Genomic DNA, 14,095 nt, shown 5'->3' with positions numbered 1-14,095 from the left:
ATGATGTAACTGGAATATGCTTTATGCAAAAGGTCTCTTGTAAGATATAACAAAGGTTATAAACTACTGAATATATTTCTCCTATTTGTATGCATGTATCATTCTTGTATCTGAAGCTAGACCTATGAAGTATAACTGAGGTCCTATTGTAATTATGGAAAGTGTGGGCCATTAATGGCAGTTTAGACTCTTGCTGGCTCCCATTGACTAGGACAATTGGTTGTAAATGGTTTATTTACCTGCAAGCCTTCCTCTGTAGGGTGGGCCAACCCAGGAAGAATGGAGACTGGGGCTAGTCTACACTGGCAGCACTTTAACGTGGCTTGTGTAGTCATGGCAGAGTGCTGGGAGAAAGCTCTCCCAGCGCTCTAAAAAACCCATCTCCACGAAAGGTGTAGTTACCAGCACTGGTGCACTGTTTACACTGGCACGTTACAGCACTGAAACTTGCTGCGCTCAGGGGGGTGTTTTTTCACCCCCCTGAGCGAGAAAGTTGCATTGCTATAAATTGCCACTGTAGGCAAGCCCTAGGGGTCTTGCAGTGACATGTGACCATGTCACGTGATATTGGAATCCATCTTAATCCTTGTACTTTTCCATTGGTGAGGCGGGGGTGGGGACAAGCACAGACAAAGATTCCCGCCTTGTGCCAAAGCTATAAAAGGGGGTGGAGCAGGACAAAAGGGGCTGACAATTGTGAGAAAACCCCTGCTTACCACCTGAGATGTCTGCTGGAGCTAACAAAGACTGTACCGGGGAAAGGATTGGGCCCAGACTAGGAAGGGGTCTAGTCTGTGAAAAAAGCTTATTAGAACATCTTTGAGGGTGAGATATTACCTGTAATCAATTTCTTAATGTATTAGGCTTAGACTTGTGAGTTTGTTTTATTTCGCTTTTGTGACTTACTTTGTCCTGGCTATTATTACTTGAAACCACTTAAATCCTACTTTTTATACTTAATAAAATCACTTTTATTTATTAATAAACCCAGAGTAAGTGATTAATGCCCGGGGAAGGAAACAGCTGTTCATCTCTTTCTATCAGTGATATAGAGGGCGAACAACTTATGAATTTACTGTGTATAAGCCTTATACAGAGTAAAACTGATTTATTTGGGGTTTGGATCCTATTGGGTGCTGGAGACAGGTAACTTGCTGAATTGTTTTTAGTTAGTCTGCAGCTTTTGAGGACATGGCCCAGACCCTGGGTCTGTGTTGCAGCAGGCTATCATGTCTGGCTCAACAAGGCAGGGTTCTAGAGTCCCAAGCTGGCTGGGAAAATGGGGTCAGAGGTAATTTCAGCACATCAGGCAACAGTCCCAAGGAGATCTGTGTAACTGCCCCACCCTGAGCCCCCTCTCAGAGCCAGCACCCCAAACCCCCTCCTGCACCCCAGCCCTGAGCCCCCTCCTGGAACCAGAACCCCATTCCCCTTTGTGCACTCCAAACCCACTCCTGCACCACAAGCTCTGACCCCTCCCAGAGCCAGCACCTGTACCCGTTCCTGTACCCCAACACACTGCCTGAGCCTGGAGCCCCCTCCTGCACCCAAACTCCCTCCCAGAGCTTACACCCCTCACCCCCTCCTGTCTGTTACAGCTGTCCCCCTGCTGTTCTGTTTGTGCAGTGTGGCGCCCCCACCCCCCCGGACATGGAACTAACCAAAGTCACAGCCTGGCCCTGTTCATGGAAATGGCTTGTGCAGACTGACTGGAGCCATTTTTCTGCTCAGGGAGGGGGGGCTTTTCGCTCCTTTGTCTAGCTTCTTTGTTCGGACCCGGCTCGGTGTAGGTGGTCTGCCCAGGTATGCAAGACCTAAAGTGGCCACATAGCTGAGCATATGAGTCACACCTGTGACATAACTTGCGCAGGCATGTCCTGTGCCTACCTGCAGTTTCCCTGCCTTCTCTCCTCCCCTGGATTAAGGGGAACCAATCAAAGTTACTGGCGGGAAACTGCCTGAGTTTGCCCTTAAAACCAGACATTTTCCGATCAGACCCCCAGAGAAGGTCCTTGCTTTGCCACCTGGTCTGATCAGCTAGGGGTCTTTGGGGGGCCCTCTCCCCGCTCTTGTTTGTTTTTGAGCGTACCCCCGTTTTTAAACTCCCCTCCCACGAACAACCAATTTATGCCTGGAGATCTCCTGATTATTGTAAGCGAATTGAGTCCTCTCTGTGTCCTCTGATGTTGAAACTGCTGTTCCTGCTGCTGCTTTGGGGATTGGTAAGGAAAACACCCCCCTTGTTTTACCTGCTGGCTTTCTTTCCCCAGCAGGCAGACACAAGCTAACTCCTTGGTCCGTATCTGTAATCTGGTTCTTGCTCCACAGTGCCTTTGCTGCTAGAAATAAGCCTGTGCCTTCCTGGATTGTATCCTGGGCTGCCAGCTTGCAGTCACCCCACTGCTGCAGCCACCACTAGTTAATCTCCCCCCCCCCCCCCTTGGAGTTGTATCCTAGGCACACACCAGTCTACCCTCTGGAACTACCCCTAGTATAAGGTGCACCCATTAGGTTAGATTTAGCTTTTAGTCTAGATAAGTTGTAATTTCATTTTGCATGGCTGTGGTTAAGTTAAGTTTAGGAAATTGCTTGCATTGTACTCTGTAAGTTAGGCTTAAAGAATTGTTGCATTGTGTTTTGTTACTTGCTAATTTGTATGGTCTTGGTTAAGTTAAATCATAGATAAGATTTTACTGTGTTCTGTATAATTGTCTCTCTGCTGTTTAAACTTGCAGCCTGTCTGCTCTCTGTGTCTCCCTGAGTTTAAATCTCCCTCTGCCTTTGGCCTCTGCTCTACTACGTGCTCCTCTTCCCCCATCCCCCAACCTCACTTCTTTACCACTTTCTTTCTCTCTCTCTCTCTTTTAATCCCTTCCCTCACATGCTCACCCCATTCCCACTGCTGCCAAACCTCAATTGTATTACTGAAGTCTAGCATAAAACCCCATTGGTTACCCCTTTTCTCTCTAACACACCTCACATTTTACATTTACACCACTGACACATTTTTTACATAAAGTTGTTGGTTATTTAACACATTTTACCCATACTGTTAGTTGATTATATGCTGCTGTGACACACTCTTTACATAGAAATTGTTAGCTACCTGTTACATTTATACTTCAGTGTTAATTGGTTACCAACTGTATTGTACCCGACTGTATTGTACCCCACCATTGAAACCCCCTACCCTATTTACTACCCTGTTTCCCCGAAAATAAGACATCCTCCGAAAATAAGGCCTACTTACAGTTTTGCCTCTCGTTGTAATATAAGGCATCCCCCCGATAATAAGACCTCCCCGATAATAAGGCATCCACCGATAATAAGGCATTTTTCATTTCTGAAAAATAAGACATCCCCTGAAAATAAGACCTAGCGCATCTTTGGGAGCAAAAATTAATATAAGACACTGTCTTATTTTCGGGGAAACAGGGTAGAAGAAACCCCTCCCCAATTGTCTACCTTAAACCCCATACCCCTCACTTAAATTTTCCCTGTTTTTGCATTTTCTTAATAAAGTTTATTTTACACCCCACCAGTGCAGTAGTTGTCCCCCAAGATCCCCTGCCTGCTGGCAGGGTCACCTCCTACACCCCAACCCCCTGCCCCAGGCTCAGCCCAGAGCCCCCTCCCACACTGCAAACCCCTCGGCCCCAGTCCAGAGCCTGCACCCCCTCCTGAACCACAACATCCTGTCCCAGCCTGGTGAAAGTGAGTGAGGGTGGGGGAGAGCAAGCGACAGAGAGATGGGGGAATGAAGTGAGCAGGGCAGGGCTTCGGGGAAGGGGTGAGGTAGATCCTAGGTTGCCCTTAGATTCAAAAAGTGATCTTGGGCATAAAAAGGTTGTAGACTACTGACCTACAGCAATCCAACTCAAGAATTTTTTATTAAAGCTTGTTTTTACAAAAGCAAAATTTTGGGTAAAATTGAACCAGAGTTCCCCTTAAAACAGTGTACATAAACGCCTCTGCTAATGGAGTTTGTGGGTGTGTTTACAATTTCACTGATTTGAAATCTCTCCTTGTTGCTTCATAGTAGGTCAGTGTCCATGTCACAAAAATCACCACCTTTTCATTTGGCACTAACGGGTATCCTTGTGACAAAAGTAAAGTAGCATGGAGACTGAACTACCCTCACAGTTAGGGTTGAAGCTCTGAAGGTAGCACAAAAGTAGGATTAGCCATGATCCCCCCCTAAAATAACCTTAGAATCATAGAATATCAGGGTTGGAAGGGACCTCAAGAGGTCATCTAGTCCAACCCCCTGCTCAAAGCAGGACCAATTCCCAACTAAATCATCCCAGCAAGAGCTTTGTCAAGCCGGCCCTTAAAAACCTCCAAGGAAGGAGACTCCACCACCTCCCTAGGTAATGCATTCCAGTGCTTCACCACCCTCCTAGTGAAATAGTGTTTCCTAATATCCGACCTGGACCTCCCCCACTGCAACTTGAGACCATTGCTCTTTGTTTTGTCAAGGAGCATACTTGTGACCCCCACCCCCCAGCAACTTCCTTTTGCATAATGTCCCTGCATTATGGGGTCTATACTGTGTGTTCTGTGGAGACATCACATTTCAGCCTCTAGGACTGGTATTCTTAACCAACTCTAACTATGCACACAGACAAAGAAAAATTGTTCTAAAATGTCTAATTAAAATTCACAGTTTAACACACCTACCACTTATATTGAAGAATGGAGGATATTAAATGCTGCTTGTGATTTGAAACCTTTTTGTACAGCTGAATACATACAATAATGTATTTTGACCACAGGACTCCAGGCCACCAAATCTTTTGACATACATTTGCAAAGAAATGCAGAACTGGACATCTTTAAAAAGAAGGATGGTGAAGTGAAAGAGGTTCATTTTCTAGCTTCCAACTATAGCAGGAAAATAACTAGGAGTAAAATGAAAAACGATGACTTTAAATTTCATGACGTTTGTTAGTGCTTTCAGATGAGGACTTGAAAACAAGTTCTATGTAGTATGTGGAACCATAATAGTAATTTGTATTTACAATATATATTTCATCCAAGTCTTTCAAAACATTTTACATCCATATCTGTACCTCTTTCCCCTTCAGCAACACATGACATGCTGCCCCTTGCACCTCTCATGTATTCCTTTGCACAATGGTGTTCCCTGTCCTCCAGGATTCAGCACTTACCATTGTTCATAACTTCTGGAAGACAGTCTTGCTCATGTTCCACAGGGCTGCCAGTGTCTCTTAAATAGAGCTTGGAGAGTAACCATTGTTTATTTGGCTTATTGGCAATTTAAAAAAAATCCTTTTGAGTTGGTTCTAAAATGAAAATGTTAGGCAAATAAACAAAATATATTGTTCAACCTCCAATGGATTTTTTTTTTTTACTTTTAACTAAACTTTTCCTTTAAATTTTGAGCTTTAACATTTTTGAATTTGTTGAATAAAATTGAATGACATTTCAAAACCCAAAGTCATTTCAAACCGAAAAATTGTAACATCGTTTGGAAAATATCGAAACAAAATGTTTTGAGTTTCAGATTTATTTTCTGAAACAAACAATTTGGGGAAACGGACATCAATTTGCAATTTTTTTTTTTTTTTTTGCCAAAAAGTTTCAGTTGAAAAATTAAAGCCCTAATCACAAATGTGCATGAACGGAGAAGTATGTGGAGCAAAGTACATGTTTGATGCCATGTGGGTTTGTACTTCTTGCTTTGGTTCATGAATGTTTCCGGGCCTTAAGCTTTTATTAGAGGTGTAGAGAAAAGAAGAAGTGTGTGAACAATACATGTTTTAATGCACCAAAGCTTTCTGTCAAATGCTGAAATCAAGTTAAGTGTTGTGGAAGTTAATTTCATGTTGCAGGGGACTACAGAGGCTTCTAGGAAAAAGAAAGTGACCATGGCAATGTCTTGTTTTACTATTGTTTGAATGCATATATGATGAATTAACTGCTTGAAATATGGAGTGCTCACAAAACAGTTACAGTTAATTCAATGAATGGAAAATATAAACATTTGTTCTAATAAAGGTGTCAGTTTAACTAAATGAACATTAAGTGATCTGACTTAGACAATGATTTTTTTTTTTTTTAATTAGGCAGAAGATCTATTCTTTCTGCAGCTTACGTGGACAGTTCAAAATGGGAAGAAAGAGAAAAAGAGGTGCACAACTTGGGTAAGGAAAGAGTTTTTACATTTACTCATCTTGACTAACCGAAAAACCTAAAATCATTATGGAACAGTTAATATCATTACTCACATTTTGTAGGACTTTATACTGAGTATTTGTGGAGTAAAGTGCTACTAAGATTGAGTAAGAGGATCAGAATCCAATCCTGTAAGTTAGAAATGTCTTGCCTGTTTGTACTATTGATCCAAAACAAAAATATGCAGATACTTTCTCCCAAGGGTAGACTTTATATCTTTTGTTAAAATTAGAAAAAGTCTTTTCTGTAAATTGTTTCTTTCACAAAATACACATTCTATGGATGTGATTTTTTTTTTTTTTAAATCTAAAAAGTTCAAGTGCCCATTCTAAGTTTTGAGATCAAAAATTAAAAGGCAGTCTGTTACTTACAATGAAGAGTAAGAAGTGTTAGATGTGCAAGATGTCATTTTGTAAACTATTGGAGGATAATTTTCACTTTCAAAAAGACGGACTGAAATCGCAGTGTCTGCTAAAGTTTTTGCTGAGATTTTTTAATTTTCTGTCAGGAAAATTGAAACTTAGTTTTGGGTTGGTTCAACATTAAACCATCTGCTATGATGTTTCATGGGAGTTGTAGTCTGTGCACTTGTATTATCTCCTTTGGGCTGAGCTTCTGGGCTGGACTACATCTCCCATTGTTAGGGCCCTACCAAATTCACAGTCTATTTTGGTCAATGTCACAGTCATAGGATTTTAAAAATAGTAAATTTCATGATTTCAGCTAGTTAAATCTGAAATTTCATGGTGTTGTAATTGTAGGGGTCCTGACCCCACAAAGGAGTTGTGGGGGGAATTGCAAGTTTATTGGGGGGGGGTGGTTGTGGTACTGCTACGCTTACTTCTGTGCTACTGCAGGCGGCAGTGCTGCCTTCAGTTAGGCAGCTGGAGAGCTGTGGCTGCTGGCCGGGAGCCCAGCTCTGAAAAGCAGAGCTGCCGCCAACAGCGCAGAAGTAAGGATGTCATGGTATGGTCTTGCTACCCTTAGTTCTGCGCTGCTGCCTGCAGAGTTGGGTGCTTGGCTAACAGCTGCCGCTCTGCGGTCACCCAGCTCTGAAGACAGCACAGAAGTAAGGGGGGCAATACCATGACCCCCCCCCCCCCAAATAACCTTGTGACACCCTCCCTCTCCCCCTTCAACTGCTTTTTGGGTCAGGACCCCCCATTTGAGAAACTCTGGTCTTCCCTGTGAAATTGGTCTAGTATAGGGTAAAAGCACATAAGAAACCAGATTTCACAGTCCACTACATGTTTTTCATGGCCGTGAATGTGGTAGGGCCCTACCCATCGTGCACCACAGCATCTACTCTGACTGACCTGCATGACATATAGTAGTTTCATGGAAAGCTTTCGGCTTCCTTTGGGCAAAGGGATTTTAATAGCCATGAATATGAGGCTGTAATCTGATCTCGATTATGCTTGATAAATCCAGATGATTGGCTCAGAGGAGCCATTAGTGCCAGTTGTGATTTTTCTTCTTTTCTTTTTTGTGAGGGTTTTGCAACTGTAGAAGTTTAGGGGGGAGAGGGTGAGAGGAAATGTACTGAAGTATCCTATTAATTTCCTTGCCAGTGCAAGAGGATGTCTCAAATCAAGACTGGAGGTCTTTATAAAAGATATGGTGTAGCTCAACCAGAAGTTATAGGCTAGATGCAGGATTACTGGGTGAAAGTGTCTGGCTTGTGTGGTGCAGGAGGTCATGATTACCATGATCCCTTGTAGCATTAATGTTTATGGATCTATGAACTGCTCTCTATAGTACATAACTTTTTCATCTGTTCATAAATAACTGGACTGATACGAACTCATTTTACTGTACATAGGCTACCAAAGTTTTTGGATAGCAATGACTATAGCCCTGATCATATAGCTCTTTTATGACCCTTTTTGGGGAGGGAGACTGCAACCTCTTTTCTGCCTGAGACCTTGGACCAAAGCAGTTACCTTACTCCTGGCTGCCTCTGAAAGTCAAGACTGCTTCCCCTTTCTCAGGGTTATCAGAACAAATTCATTCATTTGGTTTGTGTTTTGGTGTCTTGTTCCTGGAAGGAACAAAAGAAGTTAGTAAAACCATGTCATTTCTAATAGTATGTTGGGGGAGAGGACAGCAGACATCTGGACTGTAGCCTGTCTTTGTTAATTGTGTTGCTGCATATTTAATCGTGTGTGTGTAAGAACAAAAAGAATTACTACTAGGATGAATTATTCATATTAAGAAGACTTTTGTTTTAGTTTTTATAAAACCAAAAAAAACCTCTTCATCTCCCACAGAACACTATGAGAAAGAAGATTAAATTGGCACTTACCCCTTCTGTATCTGTACTGCTGGTAGAAGCCTATAATCTCCACAGTTGTCAATCTGGCACATCTCATGATGATTTAAAGAAAGTAGTATTTTTGATATAAAGAAATGAGAAATGTTCTTACACAGATTCCCTCTATTCCACTGCTCTGATGACATGGTTGTGTTTCAGGCTTGTTCCTTTACTGTGTTATCTATATGGTGTATTGCTACAAACTTGACTCCATAAAAATAATGAGGATTATAGCCTAAAGTTAATGTTCCTGGACTGATAGGATTTTGAGACATCCCTGGACTGATAGGATTTTGAGACATCCAAGTATTGCAGAGGAGAACATTAGCATTTGTTCCACATCCAAAACTAACCAAAGAACAGCGGGTTTTTAAAAGAGGAGATTGACATGTTCTGGTTATGGTTTTCAAATAGCCTACTGATAGTCTATTATTATTAAACAGATTTTTCCCTTTCTTCTGAAAATTAGATGTTCAAAAAGGAGGAGGATTGGATGGACCTACATTCTCTAAAATTTCAGTTGCTTTATCAACAAAAAAGATGAAGTTAACGGACAGTAGATTGATGGCAAGTAGAGACCGCACTAATGGGGCAGCATTAATTAATTAGGTTTTTTTTCATTTTGTTTGAAAAAACATTGGTGTTTTAGTTATCAAAACTGACCTATCAGAACAGTAGATGGCAGTGCTCTCTTTGTAGACTTCAGTGACTCAAGGCCTTTGTTATACAAATCAGTCCTTTCCTGATGGATTCAGGAATGTGGAGGCCAGGGCCAGTTGTGTGTGCTGCATATCATTTGCATATTGGCAGTTGAGAGCAGAGACGCATTTGATGTAATACTAAAGTTGTAGGGGGAGCTCTTGACTCAAGCAGTCATTCAGTCTCCCAGCACAGGACAGCATTTTTTCCTCCAAAACGTTTTGTTTTTATAAAAACTAAACTTTAGCACTTGACAATTCTGCACTGAAGTAGGTCTTCATTCACAGGACAGGTATGTCATAGGTACCAGCTTCCCAAAGTTGCCTCATCAGTGGGCTTCAACCTTGTTCTTGATGATCACCACTGTGAGTGAGATAATAGTTCAAACTCTATGCCAATTATATGTTTGCCATAAGGGTTCCAGTTGTAAGAGTGGTTTGTATGATGGACAGATGTCTACTAGGAACTGAACTGAGACCACATTGATGTTGCATCTGAAGAAGTGGGTTTTTTACCCACAAAAGCTTATGCCCACATAAATCTTTTAGTCTTTAAGGTGCCACCGGACTCCTTGTTTTTGAGACCACATTCATATCACACAGGCCACCAAACAGCAATCAGATGTTAGCCACTGTTGACCTGAATTGTATTTGAAATCAGTAACTTGGGAGGAGAAAGACTTTCATTAATAGTTTCCCTGAGCCACCCACTAGTAGGAAGCAGGAATTTTAGTTTCCACGAACAGATTTAAAAATAAACAGGATGTCGAAGAGCCCGTTATTCCCATGACTAAGGGGGGGAAGGTGATGCCTTGAATTTAAGTGACCTACACTTTTTTTTTTTTTAAAAGATAAAAGACATACTATCTGGTTGTACTGTCTTCTGTAGTCTGTGAAAAACTACCTTTTTATGAAAGATAATTCAGTAAAAATTAACCTTGGATGAGAGATGACCATATTAATCTCCTATTTGATAATTACCACTGCTGGACAAATAGTGTAAAAACATTTTTGGTGGATATGTTAGAATTTAAATACAAATTCACTTGGCCATGTAAACACCCCGTTTGTGTTTCATGGCAGTAAAACCTTACACACATGGTAAGGTTTTACTGCCATGAAAGCTAAGAAATGTAAATCATGCACTTGCATTCAGATATCCCACAAATAGGGTTGAGCATTTGACCAGTAAGATATTGTCAAACAGTGTAAAAAATGGTAAAAATACTTTAAGCACTAATTCATTAGATGACTAATAAAAGAGTAAGAATTTTTGGTCTCCAGTAGGCTTAGCCTTAGATACTTATGCCTAATTACAAGAAACAAGTTACTTAATTGAATTACTTTAACTTAAAAAAATGCAAAACATAATGAAATGAAGTTCTAAAGAATGAAAGAATGGTACTATGATGCAATCTAAAAAGGTAGGCCGCTACCTACTTCAGGGCTTTCTTGCTGGAATATTTGACAGTGGTCAAATATTCATGGTTAACGGACATTATTTGACCAGCCAATTGATCAGCTTGCCACACCTACACACAACACATTTATAATTTGCAACACAGCTACATTATTTTTTTATTAAATAGCAATCCACAGAATTAAATTTACAAACAAAAAACATTAATTTTTCTGAAATTCATTATTTTAAATTATTCAATCTGCTCTCACGCTCTACAGACAGAAGCAAAGCTGGAATATGTTCACTGCAAAATATTCATTCATCTCTAGTAACTACAGTAGAAGCTGCAGTTTGGCTGGCAATGTAGTTAAATTTTCAGTTAACCTGATTTCTGTTACCTATACGTTAAGCTTTAATTTTAGTGTGATTTTTATACTGGGGCTGAGGGAGCTGTGTCAGTGGTGCAACTTTACTTTCTATGGTAAAGTATTGACAGATCAAAGGACTAATCCTGCAAGTCCTGGGTGTGCAACTCTCATCAAATACTTGCCTTTCAGGATTGGACACCAACACTCAAAGCTATCCTAGACATCTTTAAGTTTCAGACAGAGATGCATTAAATCCTCAACAACTCAATGAAGTCTGAAAAATGACAGCTACAAATGTGTTTCCCAAGCTGTATATTCATTCACCACAGAACCATGTTGTGTTATTGTTTGTTTAAATACTGACTATATTCTTATTGTATACTTTCCTGTCTTATTCACTGTGTAGATTAAGAACTCTAGATAGTCTTATGCTCAGATAAGCATCTTTCTGTAACTAGCCTTTTGCTAATTGCTGTCAACCTGATGTTGCTGCTATATCTGTTGCCCTTGAAGAGTAGTTCATTCCAGTTTGAATTTTATCACTGCTGTGAAGAATTGAAATGGCCTCTTCAACTGTTATCAGTTGTCTAGACCTAGATCAATTGATCAGCTGCAGGAGAATTGAATTATTCAGTCCCTTCTTCCATTCCCTTTTCTACACATTTTCAAAGGAGTTTTTTTTAAAAAAAGTACAGCAGATACATTTATTCCTTAAGCTTAGTGACTCAAGGCAATAGGTTGTTGACAGTTTTCCATGCTTTCCCTAGAAGAATCTTGTATAACATTTCCCCCCACCCCCCTTAGATCAAACCCTTGAGAAAGATAGTTGAAGTTAACAATAATTGTGGTAACTACAGCATTTCACTGGGTGTAGTCATTCAGAGATGGTCTTGAGTTGAAAGGCCTAAATTTTCCTACTTAGATATCTTGTGTTTAGACACCTAAATCCACATTTAAGTACCTAAATAAGTGGCCTGATTTTCAGAGATGTTGAACAGTCTGAGAGAGCTGCACCTTCTTAGCTCTTGTGAAGTCAAGCTGCTTACTTATATACCAGAATACAGATTTAGGTGTGTGGCTTTAGCCATCTTTTTTAGAAAATTTGGCAAAAGTTCCTTTCTACAATGGTAGATAGAGCTAGATTTTCAAAGGTATTTAGATTTCTAAAGATGTGGATTGGCATTTCTGAAAATCCCACTAGATGCCTAGGAGCCCATCTGCATCATCAGGTGTCTAAATACCTTTAAAAATCCAGCTGTAAGAGCTTGAACTCAGGTGGAATGGAAACGGGATCTACAGGAAGCCAGCTGTAGCTCTGATTCAGGGCTTCCTAGGGTAAGTGGAGGCTGCATAGGTACAGACTGATTTATGCCTCTGGTGGTAGGGCCCTCAAATACAATACTTATACCATTGGAGGATCAGGTGTAGTGGAGCCATTCTTCCTCCCTGTCCTAGCTGTGGCCCACCTCCCCTCCTGCTCTGCTGAAGTATAGAACTTAACATCCCTTGTGCTGGAAATTATGGCCAATGTATATTATGACCGGTGGAAAACAAATTTAAAAATAATCAACGCACTCCTTCTCTCGATTGCACTGCAAGAGCCTGATCGAAAGCCCATTGATATCCATAGAAAGACTCATTGATTGCTTAATAGGCTTTGGATCAGGCCCTAAGTGAGTTGCAAAGGGGTCAGTGAGTAGAGCTTTTTGGAAAGGGGGCTTGAGGAGAGTACTTGCGAGTTACCAGACCTGGGAGACAGGAAGGGGCTGCTGCCAGAACCACAGAGGCATTTGGCATCCCTGACTCTGCAATGGAGTTGATACACAAGAGAATAGAGAGACAGTAAATCTGTCTTATCATGGATGGGATACCCTTGACACATATCAGAGATGCTGAAATAGAGCTTTTTCCAAGACATGGTTATTCAAGAAAAATGCAAAAAATAAAAAATACCAACTTAGATTTATCAAATTCAGTATTTAGCCCCAAAGTTTAAAACCACTGTGCAGACCGTTAAAAAAATTACCATGTTGGGCTACTGGGATGGTAATAAAATACTCACATATAGCCCAGTTTATATTTGACTTCATGTTTATCTTCCTGTTTTGGCCTCTAGGAGTTGTTGGTTGTTTGACTTATTTATTATAAAATAAGAAGAAACAAAACAGATGCACTGTCCAGTAAACACCAAACTTGAAACCAACAGTGAACTTTCAAGGCATCTGTCCAGCTTGTTCAGGCGCTTATTAATTTCACCTAATGCTTTAGGTCTTTTCCCACTATTAAACATTTTGAAAAATCCTCCATGAATTTTGTTCTAACTTCAAATGAAAATAAAATACATTGCTAAGAACTGGTGTTTAATTTCATGACTGCATGCCCTGTTCCAGTTTGCATAAGAGTTAATCTTTTACTGTCAGTTTCTCAGTAACTTTGATTAGTGGAAAATAATTTTTCATGTGTTTCTACAGCTGAATTGGCCACATTAATGGACAGAACCTATGAAAGAAAGCTTCCTGTCAGCTCTTTGACAATATCACGGGTAAGAAAAAACTCCACTATTAACAAAGATGGGAGTGACCTGAGAATACTTAAGAAATCAAGTGAACTCCTAAAGGATTATTATTTGTGCTGAGAGTTCAAATTGTAAACATCTTGTTATATTGCTAAATTGAAGCCTTAGCTTTTTAAAAACTGTCTGCTATATCCACCTGCTTTAACTACTTATTATACTTGGATTGTAAGCTTTTTAGGGCAAAAACTCTTTATTGTGTATTTGTACAGTACCTAACACATGGGGTCCCTGACCCACTATTGGGGTCCCTAGATAATTCCACAATACAGATCTATATATTGGATCAGATTCTCTGAAACTGGCACAGAAGGGTGTAACTTACAATCCCCGGTGCCAGCCTGGCCCTGTGCACCAGAGGTGAGAAGACTCATCCCAGTGGAGTGCCGGCAAAGCTGCTGTTGCCTGTGCTTTTGTGTTTCGTCTGTGGCAGTAAAGCTTTAAAATCCACCAAGTGCTAGTAAGTGTAGCACATATGACACTTGCTTTTAAAAGAATTTCAAAGCACAGAACTAGGTCAGAATGAAAAAGCTGACTGGATAT

The 14,095-nt window shown here is 40.6% G+C and overlaps 1 protein-coding gene across 2 annotated transcripts in view; it reads left to right on the top strand.

Moving 5' to 3' along the window:
• The window catches only part of MRPS27 (mitochondrial ribosomal protein S27), a 64,581-nt gene that overhangs the window by 2,029 nt on the left and 48,457 nt on the right, over positions 1–14,095 (top strand). For both annotated transcript variants that reach the window (XM_054031854.1, XM_054031853.1), the window contains exons 2-3: positions 6,090–6,167; positions 13,452–13,522. In XM_054031854.1, the coding sequence (XP_053887829.1) occupies positions 13,469–13,522 (54 nt within the window). In that variant the 5' untranslated portion in view covers positions 6,090–6,167; positions 13,452–13,468. The remainder of the gene's footprint in view (positions 1–6,089; positions 6,168–13,451; positions 13,523–14,095) is intronic.

The sequence above is a fragment of the Malaclemys terrapin genome, chromosome 6 (assembly GCF_027887155.1).
Source record: "Malaclemys terrapin pileata isolate rMalTer1 chromosome 6, rMalTer1.hap1, whole genome shotgun sequence".
Taxonomy (NCBI): Eukaryota; Metazoa; Chordata; order Testudines; family Emydidae; genus Malaclemys; species Malaclemys terrapin.
This window is presented reverse-complemented; position numbering and strand designations above follow the sequence as displayed.